Source organism: Acomys minous, assembly GCF_964271855.1.
Source record: "Acomys minous genome assembly, chromosome: 16".
NCBI classification, from domain to species: domain Eukaryota; kingdom Metazoa; phylum Chordata; class Mammalia; order Rodentia; family Muridae; genus Acomys; species Acomys minous.
In genome coordinates this window covers 86,157,261-86,180,859 of record NC_140498.1, presented here as the reverse complement: position 1 = coordinate 86,180,859, position 23,599 = coordinate 86,157,261, and the positions used below count along the sequence as shown (strand labels likewise).

Below are 23,599 nucleotides of genomic sequence, written 5' to 3'. Positions count from 1 at the left end.
TTCTGGGACTGAGCTACCTCAGTATGGTCTTCCATAGGTCCATCCATTTGCTGGGCTAGACCCTGGAGAAGGATGTGAGAGCTCTGACTGGGTGGACAGGCTGGATGCAGAGCAGAAGGGATCTGGCGATGGTGGGCGACAGGTGGGGCGGGTCCTGGCAGATGCTTCTCTGTGTTGTGGGAGACATTTAGGCTACATTCTTCCTGGTTTGTTTTGCTTTGATTTTGTTTTTTTTTTTTTGTTTGTTTTGTTTTTTCCCAAGACAGGGTTTCTCTGTGTAACAGCTCTAGCTGTCCTGGAATTTGCTCTGTAGACCAGGCTGGCCTGGAACTCACAGTGATCCACCTGCCTCTGCCTCCCGTGTGCTGGGATTAAAGGTGTGTGCCATCACCGCCCGACTTCTTCCTGGTTTTTACAGCTGCTGCTGTGAACATTCCTACAAGCTTTTGTAGAAGCGGTCTTTTCTTTTCTCTTTACCCCAGGCTCTGAGGTACAGGGTGTGGTGTCTGTAATCCCAGTCAGTGCTTAGGAGGCTGCAGGACCAAGAGTCCTGCGAATCCCAGGCCAGTCTGCACTACACAGTGTGAGGTCCCATTTCAAAGCAACAGAACATCATACTTAGGACTGGATTTGATGGGTCACATGGTAATTGGTTGTTTAATATTACCACTGAATCACATTTCCTGTCATCCATTTATTCAGTGTGTAAGGGTACTGTGTTTGCATATTACGTCTATACACCAGGTGCCTGCCTGGTGCCCATGGAGTCCAGAAGAGGGCATCAGAGTCCTTGGAACTGGAGTGACAGGTCCACACCCTTATTGTCCATCTTTCTTTTTAAAAAAAAAAATTAAATTAAATTTTATTATGTGTATGAGTGGGTTTTTTTTTCTTTGTTTGTTTTTTGTTGTTGTTTGGTTTTCCGAGATAAGGTTTCTCTGTTTAATACCCCTGGCTGTCCTGGACTCCTTTTGTAGACCAGGATGGTCTCGAACTCATGGCGATCCACTTGCCTCTGCCTCCTGAGTGCTGGGATTAAAGGTGTGCGCCACCACGCCCGGCTGTGTGTATGTCTTGACTGCATGTGTGTATGTGCACCATGTGCATGCCTGGTGCCTACTGAGGTTGGAAGAGGTTGTCAGGTCCAGCGGGACTAGAGTTACAGAAGGTCAGTCATGAGCCGCCATGTGGTACTGAGAATCAAACCAGGCAATGCTTCTATCTGCTGAGGCAACTCTCCAGCCTGAGAGTCTATCTTGGTTGCTTGCTTTTTGTTTTGTTTATTAATTTTTGGTTTTGAGACAGGCTCTCTTTGTGTAGCCATGGCTGTCCTGAAACTCACTCTGTAGACCAGGCTGGCCTAGAAATCACAGAGATCCACCTGCCTGTCTCCCAAGTACTGGGATTAAAGGTGTGTGCTATCATGTATGGCTTTTTTATTGTATCTTTAAAAAAAAAAAAAAAGGTGATTGCCTGATCCAAGGTTCAAAGTTCGATACCTAGGCCTTTATTGAAGAGGCTTGTCATTTGAGCTCAGATACTTATGTCTTTTATAGTTGTTTGACAAACTTAACTTTATACATGGCAAGAGCAGGAGTTCAGTTTTGCTCTTTTGTGTGGGGTTGTACTCTGGCTCCACTGTCATTTGTTGAAAACTACTCTTTAGTTAGACTGTGCTGGTGCCCTCACTGAAAAACTCTCTTACTAAATTCCTTAGTTGCTCAATGCCAACCATACTCACTCAAGCACATGACAGAAAAAGCAACGGAACACGATTAAGATCTGAGATGTAAGCTGGGTATAGATGGTGCAGTCTCTATGCTAGCCCTGGAGAAGCTGAGGCAGTTGGATGGCAAATTTGAGGCCAACCCCAGCTACGTGGAGATCATCTCAAACACAGACAGACAGACAGACAGACAGACAGACAGACAGACACACACACACACACACACACACACACACACACACACACACACACACCTCAGTTAGAATGGCTTTTATGATGCTCAGGGTCAAACTCCAGGCATGCTACACAAACTCTCTTCCACTGGGTTCATCTCTTGCTCATAAAGCTGGGTTTAGAAAGATTAAAGACAAGAATAGAAATGAGGGGCTGGAAAGATGGCTCAGCGGTTAAGAGCACTGGCTGCTCTTCGAGAGGTCCTGAGTTCAATCCCCAGCAACCACAAGGTGGCTCACACCCATCTATAATGGGATCTGATGCCCTCTGCTGCCATGTAGACTTACATGCAGATAAAGCACTCACATACATAATATTAAAAAAAAAAAAAAAGGATAGAAAAGAAAGCGTTCTTTTCCTAATCATTTTTCAGAATTCTCTAGAAGACATAATTAGACTACTGACGTTCAGGACTTTCTGAGGCTGGGCCCACTCACCACTGTGGGGTAGTTAGCCAAGGTTGGAATGTGTTTTCATTCTCAAAGAGCATTTGTAAGTTGCTTCGGAAACACAACTCTGGGCGTTCCTTTCTTTCCTCCCGAATGCCAACTGCATTTTGTCGGCTGAGCTCTAGCCTCTTTGCCTCCCCAGCTGCAGCATCAAGAACACTGCAAGCGCATAGCAGGAACTTGGTAAATTCCCATCACATGATCGGACAACCCAACCCACACTGCCTTTTCCTGGGGTTTTCCTTCTTTTAACTTAATCCTATCTCTAGAGACAGATACAAGTTTTCGTACTGACCTTTTCTTTTCTTTATTTTATTATTATCATTATTTGTTTGTTTGTTTTTCGAGACAGGGTTTCTCTGTGTAGCCTTGGCTGTCCTGGAATCACACTGTAGACCAGGCTGGCCTCGAACTCACAAAGAGCCACCTTCTTCTGTCTCCCAAGTGCTGCGATTAAAGGCATGCGCCACCACTACCTAGCTTACTTCTTTTCTTTTTTAAACAGGGTCTGATGATACATTGGCTGACCTAGAGGTTTGCCTACGGGGCTGAAGAGATGGCTCAGCGGTTAAGACAGCATGCTACTCTTGCAAAGGATCAAAGTTCAGTTCGAGCAATCGGGTCAGGTGACTCACAACACTCCAGCTCCAAGGGATCTGACTTCTTTTTCTGGCCTCTGTATACACAAAGGTCCACAACCCCACACAATAAGATGATGATGATGATGATGATGATGATGATGATGATAGTAACAGGCTGGAGAGGTGGCTTAATGGTTAAGAGTGAGTACTGCAGCCGGGCGTGGTGGCGCACGCCTTTAATCCCAGCACTCAGGAGGCAGAGGCAGGTGGACTGCTCTGAGTTTGAGGCCAGCCTGGTCTACAAAGTGAGTCTAGGACAGCCAGGGCTACATAGAGAAACCCTGTCTCAAAACAAACAAACAAACAAACAAACAAAGTGTGTACTGCTTCTCCAGAGGACCTATCTTTGGATTCCAGTGCCTGTATTACGTAGCTCATAACGGCCTAGAACTTCAGTCTCCCCAGATCCAGTGTCCACCTACACCTGCTCACAACTCACTCCACATGCACACACATACTTTTCTTCTTCTTCTTCTTCTTCTTCTTCTTCTTCTTCTTCTTCTTCTTCTTTTTTAATATATGAGGTTTATTAAATTAGTTACCATGGGAGGGGGAAGGGGTACCCCAGAGAGATAGAGACAGAGGAAGAGAGGGGAAGAAGAAGGGAGCACACACACATACTTATAGTTAAAAATAAATCCTTTAAACATGAATAAACTTTTAAAAAGATCAAATAGTTATCACAAAATAAGAAGCAATCCGGGCTGGAGATGTGGTCAGTAGTAGTTAGACATAGAAAAGAGGGGTTAAGGAAACGTCAGGTTGCTTATATCTATTCTTGTGTTTTAGAATCTTCAAAAACAACTTATAGTTGGGCAGTGGTGGCGCACGCCTTTAATCCCAGCACTGGGGGGGGCAGAGGCAGGCGGATCGCTGTGAGTTCGAGGCTGGCCTGGTCTACAAAGGAAGGCCAGATATTGAGACGTGTGGAGGTCAGAGGACAATTGTAGGAGTTTGTTCTGTTCTACCATGTGGGTTCCAGGGTCAAATGTGGCCTAAGTAACCTTACTCACAGACCATGGAGGGAAACAGCCTAACTTTATAGTACAGGCCAGACTAGAACAAGGTCTGTAGATCTGGCTGGTTTTCTATTTTTGTTTTTCAAGGCAGGGTTTCCCTGTGTAGCCTTGGCTGTCCTGGACTCGCTTTGTAGACCAGGCTGGCCTTGAACTCACAGTGATCCGCCTGCCTCTGCCTCCCGAGTGAAATCTGACTGGTTCTGAACTTGTGCCAGTGCTCCCAGCTCTGCTTTCAGAGTGCTGGAACCATCACACCAGGCTGCCATATTTTTAGAATAGTCCATAGATTAAAACTTAAAGTTATTGGAGGCTGGAGAGATGGCTCAGTGGTTAAGAGCACTGTCTGCTCTTCCAGAGGTCCTGAGTTCAGTTCCCAGCAACCACATGGTGGCTTATGACCATCTATAATGAGATCTGATGCCCTCTTCTGGTGTACAGGCATACATGAAAGCAGAACACTGTATATGCTATAAATAAGTTGTTTTAAAAAAAAACAACTTAAGTCATTAAAACCACATGATGAGTCTCTGGGGACATGGTGTTACAATTTGTGTACAAAGGGTCCTCCCCAAACAGTAGACAGAACACTGAGAGGGAGCCGGATGCTAAGGGACCTGATCTCATCAACAGCCAATCATAACATTGGGAGGTGCTAGAAATGAGGAAAAGGTGACTGTTGTCCTCAGTGCTCAGGTCCCCTAGGAATGAGACTCTTACCGAAATTCCCCAGGGTCGGGGCGGCTCATTATCCTGTATCCGAACTCGCTGAGCTGTCCTTTGCAACGGGGAGGAACCCCTCTGCCCCTCACTCCTCCTCAGGGGGTCATTGCCCTCCTCACTCCCCCGCCCCCCACTCCTGAGGTAACTCGTCCCTGAGAGCAAAGCCACTCTTGCTTTTCAAACTCTAGCCCCTTGAGGGGAGTCACGGGTCCCGGCGCTGTGGTCCGGTAGCTGAGGGGGCGGAGACGAGCTCCCCGGGTCGCGCGCCGCCTATTTCCGGGCGTCGCCCCGGGCCTGCCCGAGCTGCTGGGCGGGGCTGCCACGGGGACCCGGAGGCGGCGAAGCGACCCGCGGTGCCCACAGCGCGGAGCGGGCGGCAGAGCCATGGCAGGCTGCTGCTCCGTGCTCGGGGCCTTCCTGTTCGAGTACGACACGCCGCGCATCGTGCTCATCCGCAGCCGTAAAGTGGGACTCATGAACCGCGTGGTGCAGCTGCTCATCCTGGCTTACGTCATCGGGTGAGCGGGCCTGGGGAGGGGCCGCGGCTGGGGGAACCCAGACCTGGCAGCGCCCCCCTTGCTCACCCCTCCAAACCAAGGGCCTGGGGCACGCGCTGGGACTGCTGGCGTCCTCCTCCCTGAGTCCAAGGGGCGGCCACACGCCCTCCCCGAGCTCTAGCCACCTGGAACCGGCTTGTACGGGATACTGGGGACACTTGGATGCCCTCTCCGAGCTAAGCTTTGGCTAGAGTGTCACCCCGTTTTTCTTGCATCTAAACCTCCTGACTTGCTCCCTGATGCCCCTTGACTTGGTGGAGGGACTGGGCAGGGAGGAAGGGTTTTACTCCAAGCGTCCTCGCAATCTTCTCTCTTCGTTTCCATTTCAAAATCAGCTGACCGAAACCAAGGCTTGTGATTTTCTTTTGCCACTTTCTGGGTCTGTGGTTTCTGGCCCTTTAAGAACCTTCTGATAACTCAGTACCCTGGAGATGTCACACTTCCCAAAAGTGTCCTAAGGTTACTTCGTTTTGGAATGGCTGGGAATATGGGTACCTACCTTAGCCCGATTCTAACCGCTGCTCCCCGTTTACTGTTTATACATACCCTGCCATCACTAGGCATTATTAACCGTTTAACTGAATACACTTATAAGAATTTAATACACCCAGGAGAGACGGTAGGAGTTACCTCGCCTCTGGGCCCATTTCCAAAGTATTCTGGTATCAACAGCTGCTGGTTTGACAGGTGGATCTCCTTTCTCATTCTCTCTAAGGGGCCTAAAGCACAGATCCCTACAATACACATTGAGACCACTTAGGAATCCTTAGATAATACTGATTGCCAGTTCACAAACTGACCCCCGATTCAATTTCCAGCACACAGCCTTGCCAAACCTTCTGTGCCTGACCATCCTCACCTGAGGAATTTTTGTGTAGCCTCAGGTAGATGAAATAGGTACACAGGTCTCTAAAGAGATGGCCCAATGATTAAGAATGCCTAAGGCGTAGACTTTAATTCTCGTCCTGGGGAGGGAGAGGCAGACAGACTGTCTGTGAGTTGGAGGCCAGCCTGGTCTACGTAGTGAGTTTCGGGACAGCCAGAGTTATTTAGCAAACTCCTGTCTTGAAAATAAATAAATAAAATAATAATTAATAATAATAATAAAGCAGGCCTCCTGCTTTGCCTGCTTTGGCGTGAGGTTTGGGATCTGTTCAGACTAATTCACAAGACTGCAGGTTTCCCTTCCAACATATGGAAGCAGAAAGCACTAGAGATAACCAGCTGAAGCCGGCCGGGTGGCAGGAATCCGTATGTCTGCAAACCCAGTATCCAGGGGCCCGAGGCAGGAGGAGGTTGAGTTTGAGCCGGTCTGAGCTGCATGAGATCCTGTCTCTGAAAAAGTCTTATGTAGATAGTGTAACGTGTTTAGTGTGAGCCTTTGGACACCTGGTTCCCCTCGAGGTTTGGCTGGGCAGTGATGAACTCCTCAGCGCTGAGGCCCGCTGCTGGCTGCTGACTCAGTGACTGGGGTTGGAAGTATCTGGAAATGGGAGCTTCTTAGGTAGCTTCGAGCTCTCGGCTTTTGCTTTCCTGGGATGGTCTGTTCCCTGTGAACATTCTGTGGCTGTGGTCGGTTTAAGAGGCTCACATGCAGCCACGGAATGCTGGAGCTGCCTCTAGTCTGAATTAAAATGCAAAATGCATTCAAACTAAAACATGGTCACTAGATTTTGAGGTACCAGAGATCAAGCCAAAGGCCTTATGCATACTAGGCAAGCTTTGTGCTTCTGAGCTATATATATATCTTTTGTTTAAGTGTTAATTCTATTTATTATTGTGTGTGTGTCTGTGTATGAGTGAGGATACATACACGCCGTAGCACCTGAGGCAAGAAGACAACTTTTAGGAGTCTGTTCTCTCCTTCCACCGTGGGTTCCTGAGGACGAGACTCAGGTCGTTAGGTGTCCATAGTGATGCTCTTACTCCCTGAAACCATCTCACCAGCTTTTATTTGGTGAGGAGGTTTCGGGCTCAGGTTAGACAGCGGCTCATGTGATCCAGGTTTTCCTACTCTGTAGTGAAGGGTGATGGTGCTGGACTCCCAATCCCGCCTCTATCTCCCAAGTGCTGGGATCACACAGGGGTGTACTAGTCAAGCCACGAGTCTCATATTCTAGACACTGAGGATGTTAAAATATTTTGCCACCAGGCGGTGGTAGTGCACACCTTTAATCCCAGCACTTGGGAGGCAGAGGCAGGTGGATTGTTGTAAGTTTGAGACCAACCTGGTCTACGAAGTGAGTCCAGCACAGCCAAAGCTACACAGAGAAAACCTGTCTCAAAAAACAAACAAACAAACAAAAAACAACAAAAAAAATATTTGTCACCGGGCAGTAGTGGCACACATCTCTGAGCCCAGCAGAAGCAGGTGGATCTCTGAATTTGAGGCCAGCTTAGTCTACAGAGTGAGTTACAGGAAGGCCAGGGCAACACAGAGAAACCCTGTCTCAATTTTTTCTCTCTCTCTCTAATGAACCACATAAAAATATGTTATAAATTTTTCCTGTGCCTTTTTTTTTTTTTAAGGACAAGATCTGTAACTATCTAGCCTGTAACTTGATAAGTAACCCAGGCTGGTTTTGAAGCCATAGAGCCCCGATTCCCAGGTGCTGAGTTTAAAGCATGCACCGTCACACCTGGCTTAGGTTATATTTCTAATCATGGACTCTTAGCCCTGATCTCCACTTCCTACCCATGCTGTAGTCTGTTTCCATTGGGCAGCTGAGTTATGGGGTCTCCTTTTGTAGTATTGTCTGCCCCAGTGCAAGCCAGGCGGTGGCAGAGCACGCCTTTAAGCCCAGCACTTGGGAGGTAGAAGCAGGCAGATCTTGGTGATTTCGAGGCCAGCCTGGTCTACAGAGTAGTTCCAGGACAGCCAAGGGGACACAGAGAAACCTTGTCTTGAAGGAACAAACAAATAAACAAAAAGCTGCATTCGCCCATCTTACTGACTCTGGGTATAAATTAAGGACTTGTTTTCAACTTTAAACTTTTGTACTTTTGAAATAGGGCCCTACTATGTGACCATGGTAACCTTGCACTCACTATGTGGTCTAGGCTGGCCAGGGAATCTGCAAGTAATTTTCATGCCTTAGCTTCTTGAGTGCTGGGATTACACACGCAAGAGTGGAGCTTTTAGCTTCTTTGTAAACTTCCTGATTTCATTCATCTTGGTGGAAGTGTAATCTTTCTGCATAGAGCAAACCCTTTCTCTCAAAACGACACTGACCTCAGAATTCCCAGGGACCTTATTCATGTGATGAAGAAGTAATTAATTGCATGATAACAGCAGCATCTCTCTGTCTTGATTTATTAACTCAGTGTGCTGGGTCATAAGACCCAGAGCCTCTCTGCCCTAACGTCTGTGTCAGAGTGGATTACACGCAAGCATACAGGCCGCCAGGTCCCTGGAAGCCCTGCAGAAGAGGATTTGGCGGGAGAGAAACCCATCTTTAGGATGGGCAGAGGATTGTGGGATGACTTATACTGAACAAACCCATGAAAAAGTAACCCAAAAGCTGGGCGGTGGTGGCGCACTCCTTTAACCCCAGCACTCCGGAGCAGAGGCAGGCAGATTTCTGAGTTCGAGGACAGCCTGGTCTACAAAGTGAGTCCAGGACAGCCAAGGCTACACAGAGAGACCCTGTCTCGAAAAACCAAAACATAAATTCCTGAGAAGACATGGTGCAGGCCTGGGATCCTAATGAGGCAGGGGATCATCTTTAAATTCAGGGCCAGCCTGGGCTACATAGTGAATATCAGCCTGGGCTACATAGCAAGATTGTGTCTCCAAAAGTGCTTGCTAGCCTGGTATGGAGGCACACACCGTCGATCCCAGCAGTTGGGAGGCAAAGGCATTGGGAGGCAAAGGCAGGTGGATCTCTGGGTTCAAGACCAGCCTGGTCTACAGAGTGAGTTCCAGGACAGCCAGGGCTACACAGAGAAAACCTGTCTCCAAAAACCAAACAAAATGATTGCTCTGCAAGCCTAACAACTTGAATCTGGCCCCCAGAATCCACGATGGAGAAAATGAACATCTATAAGTTGTCCTCTTTTACATCTGAGGCCACACCTACACACACACACAAATAACCCACACACCATCACACACACCAGCCAACAGCTGGGTCTGGTGGCTCACACCTATAATCCCAGCACTTGGGAGTCTGAGGTGGGAGGATTGCTACCCCAGCATTTGAGCCCAGCCTGAGCTACATCGCCTGTACCACACCAGCCAGGGCTACATAGCAAAAGCCAGTCTTTTTGTTTGTTTTTTGTTTTTTCAAGACAGGGTTTCTCTTGAAGTCCTGGCTTTCTTGGACTTTTAGACTGAGCTGGTATTGAACTCACAGAAATCTGCCTGCCTTTGCCTCCCGAGTGCCTGGATTACAGATATGCCACCATGCCCAGCTGCAAAAGCCAGTCTTTTTTTTTTTTTTTTTTGGTTTTGGTTTTGGTTTTTCGAGACAGAGTCTCTCTGTGTAGCCTTGGCTGTCCTGGACTCACTTTGTAGACCAGGCTGGCCCCAAACTCACAGTGATCCACCTGCCTCTGCCTCCAAATGCTGAGATTAAAGGCGTGCGCCACCATGCCAGTCTTAAACATCCAAAACTACACAAGAGATAAGATTCTCTTGTCTAGAGACAATGGAGGCGTCAGAAGTTTCTTGCCTGAGTTCATTCCCTACTCTGCCACTTGCTAGTTATAGGACCTTAGGAAAGTGACTCAGGATTAAATGACCTGCATGTAAATCAAATGGAAACATGTTATAATAACCTATTATTGGTGACTCCCAAAGACCACAGTGTTTTGAGGCCTTCTCAGACATCCAGTGATAAAGACAGCATTCACTGAGCATTTCCTGCGTGCTATGATTGTGCTAGCCGACCACGTCATTTATTTCTCACAAAATAATCAGAGGGGCTACTATGCCCATTTTACAGAACCAGAATGTAGAAATTTGGCATCTTTTGCAAGTCAAATAATTAGTAAATGCCACACTTCTGCCCCATGGTGTCCGTGTTTTGTTTTTTGTTTGTTTGTTTGTTTTTTGGTTTTTTGAGATAGGGTTTCTCTGTGTAGCCTTGGCTGTCCTGGACTCGCTTTGTAGACCAGGCTGGCCTCGAACTCACAGCGATCCGCCTGCCTCTGCCTCCCGAGTGCTGGGATTAAAGGCGTGCGCCACCACGCCTGGCTAATGTCCGTTGAAATGTACTGAATCCTACAACCTACTGTGTTTTTCAGGTGGGTGTTTGTGTGGGAAAAGGGCTACCAGGAAACTGACTCTGTGGTCAGCTCGGTGACAACCAAAGCCAAAGGTGTGGCGGTGACCAACACTTCTGAACTTGGGTTCCGGATCTGGGATGTGGCAGACTATGTAATTCCAGCTCAGGTATGTCAGCTGTGACTTCTGTGCACAAGAAGGTCTTTGCTGGCTTTGCAAACGTACAGTGAGCGGCCGGAGTTCCCCACCTCTGTGCACAGGTGGTTTTAGCCCGAGAAGATGATGCAGCCAGCTAGCTCTCCCCTGGGCGGTCATTCCTAACAGAGAACCCTCCAGATCTATAGTGTGGCTGGCTCCGCCCTAGCACTCTGACTCTCCCACACCTTTGTTTCTCCAAGCTCTAGAGGGTGAGAAAGCAAAGGTCTTGGGAAGTGAGGCTGGAAATAGCACCTTCCGCATCCTGTGTTTGCTTTCCTGTCTTACACCCACAAGTCAAAGCTTGTCACAGGGCATAAACAAAACAACAGTTCAAACCCCAAACTAGAAGAAATTGGTCAGATTCCATCAGGAACAGAGAGGAAGAAATTGCTGCACGGGGCATCCTAGCCTACACACACTATGTGCTAATCCACCCAGATGCAAGTTAACATTCTGGTCTCTTTCTCCGGAGCTGGAAACTTCACACATGCTAGGCAAGCACTCTACCGCTGAGCCAAATCTCTAGCCTCAAATCTCCAGCCCCAAAGCTGCAGGTTAAACATTGACTCTGCTATGTGCCACTTGGCAAACGCTGGCCTGGCGTCTCCTTTCACGTGGCTGATGTGTATGTATGGTGGCCAGATAGATGAAGCTCGGAGCACTTGGGAGAGAGAAAGCAAGAGTATTAGCTCCCTCTGGAACTAGAATCTTTTCTTTTCTTTTCTTTGTTTTTCCAGATAGGGTTTCACTGTGGAATAGCCTTGGCTGTCCTGGAACTCTCTTTGTAGACCAGGCTGGCCTCTAACTCACAGAGATTCTCCTGCCTCTGCCTCCTGAGTGCTGGGATTAAAGGCGTGCGCCACCGCTGCCCAGCTGGAATAGAGCTGCCCCGTGTGGGTGCTGGGAGTCTCGAACCCAGCGCCACTAGAAGAACAGCCACCTCTCCAGCCCCATCTGACTTTCTTTATGGCCCCACTCGCCTCTTCTGAGGGTGACCCAACAGGATTTTCTATCTCCACAGGAGGAAAACTCGCTCTTCATCATGACCAACATGATCATCACTGTGAACCAGATGCAGAGCACGTGTCCAGAGGTTGGTGGCTCCGTGGAAAAGCCTCTCAGGCCTCACACCCACATCTACTCCTGGCAAACCGTGTATGGGGCTGGACCACATGGAACCTGTTTTCATTCATTCCTTTTCCAGATCCCTGATAAGACCACCATTTGTAACTCGGACTCCAACTGCACTCTTGGCTCCGCGGGCACCCACAGCAATGGTAGGAGTGAGTAACTCGAGTAGCTGGGACATCTCAGCAGATGCTGGCCCTGGGGAAGGTGGCTTCTGGTGACATCCCACTTCCTGTGGCACATCTGCGATAGAGAAATTGCAGAAATAAAACCCTGGCCCTCCCTGCCCCACATACACCCGGGATACAGCTAAATGGTAGAACAGGGGCTTGGCGTAGATGAGGCTTGGGTTCAGTTCTAGCTCATCAGCGAGGAAGACTGAGCGCCACCCCCGCCTCCCCCTGACCCCCCACCCCCACCCACCCCCCCTTGCTATGTGAACCTAGAGGGACCTGGTGTAAGAGCAGATCCAGGGACCCTCTTTTTTTTGAGACAGGGTTTCTCTATGGTAGTCTTGGCTGTCCTAGACTCGCTTTGTAGACCAGGTTGGCCTCGAACTCCCAGCGATCCACCTGCCTCCACCTCCCAAGTCCAGGGACCCTTTTAACATTCACCTAGCAGAAAACCCAGATGTTGCTCTTTTTTATTTCCTTTTTCTCCCAAGACACGGTTTCTCTGTGTTATCTTAGCTGTCCTGGACTCTCTTTGTAGACCAGGCTAGCCCTGAACTCGCAGTGATCCGCCTGCCTCTGCCTCCTGAGTGCTGGGATTACAGGTGTGCGCCACCGCGCCTGGCATTCCTCGGGGCCTCCTGTACTACACAAAGGTACAAGATTGACAACCAGACCCCTGTCCCCTTGGACCTATCCTCTCTTCACAGGAATTGGGACTGGAAAGTGTGTTCCATTCAACGAGTCTGTGGAGACCTGTGAGGTGGCAGCATGGTGCCCAGTGGAGGACGATGCTGGTGTGCCAACGTGAGTCCTTCCCAGGCTTCCGGAACCTTGGGTTTCAGCCTGGAGGGAGGTGGCAGAGAGGGTGAGGTGCGCTGGGATGTTTTGTGCATGCAATCTACCCTAAGAGAGTGGTTGTCAACCACAAAGCAGGGACACCACGAGGGGTTGCCACTTGTAATAAGGGTGCAGGTGACCTATGTGTGCTGGAGCACTGTCATCGCAAATAACCAACAGGAAACAGTTCTTGGTTTTTTGGTCTTCTTTTTGATTTTTTTTTTTTTTCTTTCCCAAATAGAGTTTCTCTGTGTAGCCCTGGCTGTCCTGGAACTCAGTCTGTAGACCAGGTTGGCCTCGGACTCACAGAGATCCTCCCGAGTACTGGGATTAAAGGTGCGTGCCACCGCCACCCCCCGCTGGTCTTGTAGTTTTGTTTTGTTTTGATTTGATTTTTTTTAAGCGCCTTATTGTGTAGCCTGGGATGGCCTTGAAAACACACTCACTCTCTAGTTCTTGGGTTTTGGTTTTTCTGAGACAGGGTTTCTCTGTGTAACCTTGGCTGTCCTGGACTCACTTTATAGTCCAGGCTGGCCTCGAACTCACAGAGACACACCTGCCTCTGCCTCCTTGAATGCTGGGATTACAGGTGCGGGCCACCACACCCGGCTGTTTAAAATTTCTTAAAGAGGCCGTGTGTGATAGTGCACGCCATTAATCCCAGAACTCAGAAAGCAGAGGCAGGATCATCTCTGTGAGGTTGAGGATAGCCTGGTCTAGGTAGTAAGTTCCAGGGCAGCCCGGGCTATGTAGAGAAGACTTGTCTCAAAAACACCAATTAATTAATTAATTGTATTTCTTTTCTTTTCTTTTTTTCTTTTTTCTTATTGGTTTTTCGAGACAGGGTTTCTCTGTGTAGCCTTGGCTGTCCTAGACTCACTTTGCAGACCAGGCTGGCCTCAAACTCACAGTGATCGCCTGCTTCTGCCTCCCGAGTGCTGGGATTAAAGGCGTGCGCCACCACGCCCAGCATTTTATTTTATTTTTGACACAGGGTTTTTCTATGCTATCTTGGCTGTCCTTGACTCACTTTGTAGACCAGGCTGGCCTGGAACTCACAGGGATCCACCTGCCTCTGCCTCCCACGTGCTGGGATTAAAAGCATGTGCCACCACACCTGGCCTCTTAAAGATTCTTAAAAAAGAAAAAAACAAAACAAAAACCCCAAAACGTGTATGTCTATCAAGTAAGTGTCTGTGGGAGGGCAGCAAGTCTGGATTATATATGGAGACTCTGAAGAAATAAGAAGTCACCAGTCTGAGCTGGTGGAGCAGCTGGTCCAAGAAATACCATTGGGGTCACTCAGTGAGAAAGATACCCGTGCAGCTGGAGGCATGGTGGGGAGGGGAGGGGGCCTCAGTCAGTTAAGCCCAAGGACTAGATCTACCCTGAGAATTCACATCAAAATGTTGTCCACGTGGCACATGCTTGTAATCCTAGTGCCATGGAGGCGGCACAGGGGCTCCCTGGCCAGCTAGCCAGCCCAGTCTAATTGGCGAGCTCTCTCCTCTCAGAGGTGGACTGGGCTCATGAAGAAGACACTAAACGTTGCACTCCAGCCTCCAGCTGTGTACACAGACGTAACACCTGCACCCACAGGCAGACGTTAGAAAGAGAGATTTTACCGGCCGGTGGTCGCGCACGCCTGTAATCCCAGCACTTGAGAGGCAGAGGCAAGTGGATCACTGTGAGTTCGAGGCCAGCCTGGTCTACAAAGCGAGTCCAGGACAGTCAAGGCTACACAGAGAAACCCTGTCTTGGGGAAGAGAGAGAGAGAGAGAGAGAGAGAGAGAGAGATTGATTTCCACTCTTATTCAGTCCCTTCCTTTCCATCAAGGAGGAGGGAGGAGCCCCTGACTTGGGCTGTCTTGGTCATCACATGCCAGCCTTGTATTTCTTACTAAGAACAAGCCCCAGATGGCAAACCCTGCGCTGACAACAATAGTAATGACAAGTGTCAATAGCACCGTTTGGGGAGTAAGTTGGGAGTGACTCAGTTTTTATGAGCGCATACAAGTTGTGGTATGCCCATACAAGGGGATACTACTCTGTCTTTAAAGAGAACGAAGCCCACCTCAGGACTTTTCTTTGACTTCGTGACCCTCAGTCTTCCCAGTGCTGGGATAACAGGTGTGAGCCGTAACACCTCACTAAACGGACTCACCTTAAAATGGCTAACTTTATATTATTTGAATTTCACTTCATTTTTTTAAGAAGTAAAAACAGTGGGCTAATTTTAAAAAGTATGGGGTGCACAGGTATTGGGGCATGATACAGAAAATGACAAAAGTGCAAAAACCCTATTAAAGTCCCTCCCTCCTGGTGAGGAATGGGGACTTTGAGGTTGACCCAACTCCAGGGTTTTACTTAGCCTCAGAGGTGTCGGGCTCAGCTCTCCTCATCATGCGGCGCTCGGTGGCTGTGCTGCTAATGCAGGCAGGGCTTGGGTTATTGATTCCATTTATAACTTTGAAGGTTTTTCCTGCCTCAGGAGAGGCCTCTTCCACAGATGGGTCAGATTCTCACTAAGAAAAATCCACCCAACAAATGAGTCCCCTTGGGGACAGCCTCACTTCTTTGGTCAGCCAGAAGCTGATGTGGTACCTTTCAGAGACCGCTCTGGTAGTACAGTTTCCTTTTCAGCAAGGTTAGGATGCACCTGCTGGTGAACTCCCTGTGCTCTGACTTATAAAACCACATCTAGGGATCACGTATAGCTCATGAACATCTTCTTTCTCTTTAAAAAAATTTTTTTTTCTTTTTTCAAGACAAGGTTTCTCTGTGTAGCCTTGGCTCTCCTGGAGCTCACTCTGTAGACCAGGCTGGCCTCAAACTCACAGAGGTCCACCTGTCTCTGCCTAAGGCATGTGTCACTATGCCCAGCTATTTTTGGTTTTTCAAGATAGGATTTCTCTGTGTAACCCTGGCTGTCCTGGACTTGATTTGTAGACCAGGCTGGCCTTGAACTCAGCAATCCACCCACCTCTGCCTCCCTGAGTGCTGGGATTACAGGCACGCGCCACCATGTCCGTCTTCCTTGAACACCTTAAAAGGCAGACATGAGGCCAGCAACCGCCAAGGCATCATGGTGGCCACAGCCAGCATCCTTTTCAGCAAATGCTTTGGGCAGGAAGTCCCGCCTCTTCAAAGAAAGGATCCAGAAGGCCTGGTGACCTAGTGTCACACAGAAGACAACAGGAAATGCCAGAAGCTCATTCTGCCACTGTAAACTGCTAGAAAGGTTGCACAGCCATGTGCATGTTTAGTAACCAATACAATTTTTTTTTCCAGGCCAGCTCTTTTAAAAGCTGCAGAAAACTTCACCCTCTTGGTAAAGAACAACATCTGGTACCCCAAGTTTAATTTCAGCAAGTAAGTGGGGGCAGGCACAGCCTCTTAAAAAAAAACTGGCTCTCCCTGAGGTCCCCCTTGTCAGACTTCTGCTTCCTGCCTGACTCCAGGAGGAATATCCTCTCCAACATTACCACCGCCTACCTCAAATCGTGCGTTTATGACGCTCGAACAGATCCCTTCTGCCCCATATTCCGTCTTGGCAAAATCGTGGAGGATGCAGGGCACAGGTTCCAGGATATGGCAGTTGAGGTAAGTGCTATCATGGCTTCTCTCATACTGTCTCGGCCCCAGGCTGGACCCAAGTTCTGAAAGCATGGCTGTGTATCTCCTGCTCTCCCCACAGGGAGGCATCATGGGCATTCAGATCAAGTGGGACTGCAACCTGGACAGAGCTGCCTCCCTGTGTCTGCCCAGATATTCCTTCCGGCGCCTTGACACCAGGGACCTGGAACACAATGTGTCTCCTGGCTACAATTTCAGGTGTGTGAGCCTAGGCCCTACCCTACCCTGTGGGAGGGTAACAGTAGATACCTATGGGGTGTTCATGTCCCTCCCTCTCCCAATGACCACTGCGCTCAGGACAGGCTGTGTATCACCAGTTCAAGGCAGGAAGGCCAGGAACCCTGCAGAATTCTCCCAGCAGGGCCTCGCTCCTGTGATGTCCAAGCCCACAAGGGCTCTCCTTGCCCTGTCAGGCTGCAAGAAAAGCATTCAGCCTCTAATCCCAGCACTCGGGAGGCAGAGGCAGGCGGATCTCTGTGAGGTCGAGTCCAGCCTGGCCTACAAAGTGAGTCTAGGAGAGCCAGGGCTACACAGAGAAACCCTGTCTTGAAAAACAAAAAACAAACAAAAAAACCCCAAAAAACAAAGAAAAACAAAAAAAGAAAAGAAAAAAGAGCAGTGTGCAACAGCTAGCACCTGCTGCTCTTGCAGAGGACCACGGTTTGGTCCCCAGCACCAACGTGGCAGCTCACAACAGTCTAACTCATAATCCAAGGCAGTCAGCACTCTCTTGTGGCTTCCTTGGGCACTGTGTGTACAAGGAGTATTTACACTTATACACGTAAAATAAAAACATTTTGTAAATATGTTGAGGAATGCAGGGTAGACGAGAGAGAAGCCGCCACCTTAGTTTCTGAGGGTCATCCTTTGCCACATCTCTCCCTGCTGTGAGGAACAGATGAGCTTGTGGCTTCTGTTCAAGGCCAGTGGGATATGGCCTAGAAATGGGTTTTCCAGGGATCAAATCGGCCCCAGCATGCAGAGGATAGCAGTGTGTTAAGACTCAAGAGAGGTCTGTGCTCAAGCCAGGCATGGTGATACATATCTACAATCCCAGAACGGGAGGCTGAGGCAGGAGGAACACTAACATGAATAAAGCCTGAGCTGTGTTGTGAGGACCCAACTCAATATAAAGAGCTACCCTCAAATTTGCCTGCTTTAAATGCTGCTATACCAGTTTCCCCGGGCTCTCGTAACAACTAAAATAGAACAACCTGAAACTACAGAATTTTACTTGTTGACAGTTCTGAGACCAGAAGTCTAAAATCAACGTGTCTGCGGGGCTTGTGCTGCTGCCAGCTCTATGGTCAGACCCTTCCTTGCTGTCACACGTTTGCTGGCTACTATCGATCCTCGGTGTGTCCATGGGTTGCCGCCACCTCTGGTCACGTGGCCTTCTTCCCTCTGCATACCTTCTCTGTGTAGCTGAGGATAATCTTCAACTCCTGGCCCACCCACCTGTCATCACCCCAGGTGCTGGGATTAGAGGTGTGAACCACCATGCACACCTTCACTTTCTTTGGACAGGCTGGGAACTTGCTGTGTAGACCAGCTGGTCTCAAACTCCAGAAACAGGACTCCATTAACCTACTGAGTGCTGGGCAAAGGCACCACCAAGCCTGGCCCAGTCTCTCTTCCTCTTCTTGAACTCTAATGAGTTAGTGTGTACCTTAATCTAGTATGACCTCATTTTAACTAATTACATCTGCAAAATAAGGTCACCTTTGCAGGCCATACGAAGGCATGAGCTTGAGAAGGGGGCACCATTAAATCCAGGGCACCTGAGAATCTGACGAGAGGCCTGGGAACACCTCTGTCATTTTCTAAAAGTAGCTAAGTCCAGTGAACTTTCAATGTGCTTATTTGCTGGGCTGGTCTTAAAAGCAACCCTTGACTCCCTCTAGCGGTGTCTTGTGGTATCAAATTTCTGTGGGGTTGTAAGGCTGTCTGAGTCAGGCTGTCTGAGTCTAGGGCTGTTTTTGTTTTTATGGTTTTTTGAGACAGAGTCTGGAGGTCAGATTTGCACTGTTCTGTATCTATTGCTGCGGGGTTCTTTTTTTGGGGACAGGGTTTCTCTGTGTAACAGACCAGGTTGGCAATCCGCCTGCCTCTGCCTCCCAAGTGCTGGGATTAAAGGTGTGCGCCACCACGCCCTGCTGCTGCAGGGTCCCTACAGGGACGGCTGTGGAGACCTGAGGCTTGGTTTGGAATCTTAGAGCCGAGAAGTTGATGGGTCCCACAGTACACCTGGCCCCTGGCTTCTGCCCATACAAATCTCATCTGAGGATCCCAAACATAGAAGCTGTGGACCAGATAAACCACAGGCTTTAGGCTTAAAATCCTGGTAAAAGGCCAAGGGTGGGGCCTGACGGAACAGTGTTAAAGGCAAGATTTCTTCTGGAGCTGTTGAGAATCTAAAACTGGCTGGTTGTGGGTTTTTGTTTTTTGTTTTGTTTTTTGGAAACAGGGTTTCTCTGTAACAGAGCCCTGTCCTGGACTCACTTTGTAGACCAGGCTGGCCTAGCTATTTAGGTATTTAAGACCAATCAATTGACCTTTTAGAGGCATGCTGGGATTGCAGACTTTCCTGGCTTGCATTCTGTAGTCCGGTGGGTGAGCTGTGTAGCTGCATTGCTGCTCAGCTGTTATCTCCACCCAGCCAACATGAACAGCAGGAGCAGATGGGGGGCAGGGAGGAGCACTGAGGTGTGGTGTACCCCACCCGGATGCTGGGCTGAGAGGAGTGCTGGGGCTGGCTTTTTCTCCATCCTTCCGTGCAGTCCTGCAGATCCCCACTAAGCTGACAAGTTCTCTGCTAGTAGCCAGGGTTCCCCTGGAGAGAGACAGGTGGCCTCAGTTTTGTCAGGAAGGCCATTCAGAGCAAGAGGCTTCTGCCATCCTGCGGGAGGGAGATGGTGATGACAGAGGAGTCCTGTTCCTCCAGGAGGGGTCCTGAGCCCTCCTGCCACACCAGCGCACTTGGTGTCTGCGGAACTGGCAGAGCAACTCCTTAGCCAAGACCAGCTGTGCCCAGGGACGCGGATCCTATTCCAACCGTTCCCTCCTACAGCCCAAGCTCTGCACTTGCTCCCTAACCCACCGTCCCTTCCTCCAGGTTTGCCAAGTACTACAGAGACCCTGCTGGCAGAGAGCAGCGCACACTCATCAAGGCATATGGCATCCGCTTTGACGTCATTGTGTTTGGAAAGGTTGGCCCTCCTTTGGACCCTAGCGGGGTGGGGAGCCTCCCTCCCACTGCCCTGTTTTCACCAGAACACTCCGGCTCTCCTCCTGTCTCATGCAGGCTGGCAAGTTTGACATCATCCCCACCATGATCAACGTCGGCTCCGGCTTGGCGCTGCTGGGGGTGGTGAGTGGCTGGAGTTGTTCCTTCCTCTCTCACCAGTAAGCAGCTAAGTGAGCACTGCCCCTCCCCCTAACCCTTAGCCCTGGCTGCCTCTAGGGCAAGGGGAAAGAGTCCCCAGACACCCCACCTAAGGCCAAACGCAGAGAAGGGAGGTGCCTTTCCTCCTCAGTAGGTTAGGTTTCAAAGGATTGTGGGGGGGGGCCTCACAGAGCAACAGCTAAACAAATGTTCCCCGGTTTGTTCTGTGCCAAATCAGGCGACAGTGCTATGTGACGTCATAGTCCTCTACTGCATGAAGAAAAGGTACTACTACCGAGACAAGAAATACAAGTATGTGGAAGACTACGAGCAGGTAGGAACCTGTGCCCCGCTGGAGGGGTGGCTCAGAGGTTAAGAGCACTGACTGTTCTTCCAGAGGTCCTGAGTTCAATTCCCAGCAACCACATGGTGGCTCACATGGTGGCATGTGTTCTGATGCCCTCCTCTGGCCTGAGAGTGTACATTCAGGCAAGGCACTGCATACATAATAAATGAATCTTTAAAAAAAAAAAAAAAAAAAAAAAAGGAACCTGTGCCCCGGCAGGCAAGAAGCGGGAGCACACCTTGTCTTGGTCTCTTGTCCCACTGGAGAATGCCACACAAGACCCTTCTACAAAGGCTGGCACCTGTCAACTGGTGGCCCAGGCAGTTACACCTGTGGCAGCATTGATTTCTTTTTCTTCTTTACAACCCGGCTGTATTTTTAATTAGTCACCCCTTGCTTGTGACAAGGAACAGTAGGACAGACTCTTCATCTGCATGGCACTTACACGCATCTTTCAGAGTGAGAGTTTTGTGCCGTACTATGAGACCCTGTGGAACCAACCTGAAGTCTCTCTGATGTTGAGATCCTTCCAGAAACCTGTAGGAAAAGCCTCAGAACCCCTTGCCTGCCCTAGGTGGTTGGGTGGCCACGCACTGGGTAGTTACTTGTTTGCCCCTCTCTGCAGGGTCTTTCCGGGGAGATGGACCAGTGACGCCCGACCCCACGCGTCAACCCCACACAGGCCTCGTCGGAAGCAGTGAGATGCGAGAAATGGCTGCTGCAACATTCTAGAGAAAGTTCCAGAGTTCAGCTCAGTCTCCAGTCCACACATACTCAGGGTTGCCCAGCGGGTCTTGTGTCGTCCTTTCTGAGCCTGGGTCTTGCTCTGCAGCCCAGACAGGCTTCAGATTCAAATCCTCCGGCATTAGCCTCCGTGAGTGCCGCCGAGATTGCAATGTATTTCACATCACCTGTCTGTCTGTGTGTGTGTGTGTGTGTGTGTGTGTGTGTGTCTGGCATTTTTACCTTCTGCATTTAAGAGTTTCGTTGTACACAGCTCAGGCTGGCCTCAAACGCAAGACGTTCTTTCACTGTCTACACTCTTTTAACTTGTCTTTTTGTGGGGGTTTCATCTGCTCACTATACACAGCGGATTCCTGGTGTGCTGTTGTCTGGGTCTATACAATGTGAGCATAGTAGGGTAAGGAGAGAATCTGAGAGCAGAGATCCTGCTGTGGCTTATGGGACTGCCACCTTCCCCGGGGCCTCCAGGGCTGGCTTTCCTGGGAAGTTCCCATCCCTAGACCCTCTGGACAGGCCCAGTCTCTGAGGCACAGCAGCCCTACCCAAGCACTTTATAAGGAAGGAAGCTCTCCTAGGTGCTGTCAGCAAGCCTGGGACTCTGTCCCTCTTCCCCGTGACCAGAGCCTTTGTCCTTGTAACAGAGGCAGTTAGCTATTCCTTTCAGAAGGGCTATGGTGAAATGACCGAGGACCAAACATTAAAAGAAATGACTTTAAAAAAAAAAAAATCCTTGTCTGTGCTGTCTCTTAGCACCTAAGCCAAAGGTCTCTTTCATTACAAAAGTTGTCAACATCCAAAGGGAGCCACCAAACAAGGCGTCGGGCTCAGGGGTGAGGTCCTTATGTGGTATCTGCCTGATAATAAGATTATGCCTAAGCTCGATCTTGCAGTGAAGGTCCTTTGCAGGAGCAGCCCAGAATCCCTAAGCACTGCTTTGGTGGCTGCCTGCAATAAACCTGTGACCAAAGATCCTTGCTTTACCACAGCAGGGCACGTGTCTCCCTTTACCTTTCCTGAGTTTGCCCTGGCTTCTTGGCTGTACCGTATGTGCCGCCTCTGTCCTTCCCACTTACCTCCTGCACTCACTCTCCACCCTCTCTCAATAGCCGCCTCCTGTCAATATCTGACCTCAGTGACCACCTCTGCAGTGGGCTAGCCTGCTCTCAGATTGCTTCCGGCAAGAAGTTTTGCTTTTTACGGTGCTAGGAATGGAAGTCTGCATCTAGTGTGTGCTAGGCGAGTGCTCTGCCACTGACCTACAGCCTGGAGCCTTGCTTTTGGAATGTCTGTTTCCCCTATTGTAACCGTCACAAGCTTAAGAGCTGTGGTCTCCATTAGGTTATGTTCTTGTGGAAAAAACATTTTCCATAGATGATATTTTCATATGAAACAGCTATCAGGAGCTGGGCGTGGTGATACACACCCTTAATCCCATCACTCCGGGAGGCAGAGGCAGGCAAATCTCTGTGAGTTCAAGGCCAGCCTGGTCTACAAATTAAGTCCAGGACAACCAAGACTACACAGAAAACAAACAAACAAACAAACAAACAAACAAACAAGTCTACTGTTCTTTGGGCAACACAATTTCAGGGGCGTGGCTTATCTCCCTTATTATTTTCACACCTCGAAAGAGGACCGACTGCATCTCTCTTGCTACCATATGAATGTGAGCGGAGCCATTTCCAGCCTGAAGCCAATACCACATTGGCTTCATTCTGAACAGTGAAAAACTTCCCTCCCCTTTCCTTTCTGAATACTCGGAGCTATGATAGGTTAGGAACGTTCTGTTTCTTCTGAATAAACGACTAGCCTGGGCTTTTCTTGCTTTTACAGTAGGTGGCAGCGTGGGGCACAAGAATTATGAGATGGTTTTACCAAAACTGTTTTGTAGTTTCGCTTGTTTTGTTTGTTTGTTTGTTTGTTTGTTTCTTGTTTTCTTGAAACTGGGTTTCTCTGTGTAGCCCTGGATGTTTGGAATTCACTCTGTAGACCAGGCTGGCCTTGAACTCAGATCGGCCTGCCTCCGCCTCTGAGTGCCAGCTGGGACCAAAGGTGTGCACCACTGTCACTGTCCCCACCACCCTGCTGTTTTGTTTTTATTACATGTTCACAAGGCACTGAAGGTGGCTACATGGTTAAGAGCCCCTCCTGCTCTTGCAGACAGTCTGAGTTCAGTTCCCAGCACCACATCAGGAGCATCACAGCTGATTGTAATCCCAGCTCTAGGGGCTCTGACACCTGCCTCTCGCCTTCACGGGCAACCAGGACACACGTGCACATAGAAATGACATTTCAGGTGCTGCCTAAACACAGATCAAATGGAACTGGAGTTTTATCAATGCTGACTTGGTTAGAATGTCTCTTCCCCCTCCACCCCCTACCCCCTTCCCACTTTAGAAACTGGATCTTGGATGCGGCAGGATGAGGGGTGGGGCCTCTTGGAGGGGACTGAGCCACAAGCACTCTTCATGAATGGGATTAAGTGCCTTATCAAAGGGCTTAACTGAGGGATTCATGCCTTTGTGGTCCTTCCATGTGCTGGACATCATCCTGGAAGCAGAGCAGTCTTCATCAGACCC

At 49.3% G+C, this 23,599-nt stretch overlaps 2 protein-coding genes across 3 annotated transcripts in view; both read left to right on the top strand.

Moving 5' to 3' along the window:
* Positions 1-4,733, top strand: part of P2RX7 (purinergic receptor P2X 7) — a 62,102-nt gene extending 57,369 nt beyond the window's left edge. Inside the window, exon 13 of the mRNA XM_084762699.1 lies at positions 2,915-4,733. Coding sequence (XP_084618825.1) covers positions 2,915-2,941 — 27 coding nt within the window. The 3' untranslated portion in view covers positions 2,942-4,733. The remainder of the gene's footprint in view (positions 1-2,914) is intronic.
* Positions 4,734-5,073: 340 nt separating this feature from the next.
* P2RX4 (purinergic receptor P2X 4) lies at positions 5,074-21,747 on the top strand. 2 transcript variants are annotated; one of them, XM_084762716.1, is made up of 12 exons: positions 5,074-5,307; positions 10,594-10,741; positions 11,793-11,864; positions 11,976-12,054; positions 12,780-12,876; positions 16,201-16,281; positions 16,371-16,512; positions 16,607-16,743; positions 19,661-19,754; positions 19,850-19,915; positions 20,169-20,264; positions 20,902-21,747. In XM_084762716.1, the coding sequence occupies exons 1-12, from the start codon at positions 5,174-5,176 to the stop codon at positions 20,926-20,928; spliced, it is 1,173 nt and encodes a 390-aa protein (XP_084618842.1). In that variant the 5' UTR covers positions 5,074-5,173; the 3' UTR covers positions 20,929-21,747. The 2 variants fall into 2 exon arrangements, with proteins under 2 accessions (XP_084618842.1, XP_084618843.1); XM_084762717.1 differs by having other exon boundaries at positions 5,075-5,307; positions 11,976-12,048.
* Positions 21,748-23,599: the final 1,852 nt, after the last annotated feature.

Bases quoted from the DNA above. Each gene is read 5' to 3' on its own strand.
- P2RX4 (XM_084762716.1), top strand. From the start codon at position 5,174: ATGGCAGGCTGCTGCTCCGTGCTCGGGGCCTTCCTGTTCGAGTACGAC. The intron at 19,916-20,168 runs GTGAGTGGCTGG...GTGCCAAATCAG, and splicing joins GCTTGGCGCTGCTGGGGGTG to GCGACAGTGCTATGTGACGT. The intron at 20,265-20,901 runs GTAGGAACCTGT...CCCTCTCTGCAG, and splicing joins ATGTGGAAGACTACGAGCAG to GGTCTTTCCGGGGAGATGGA.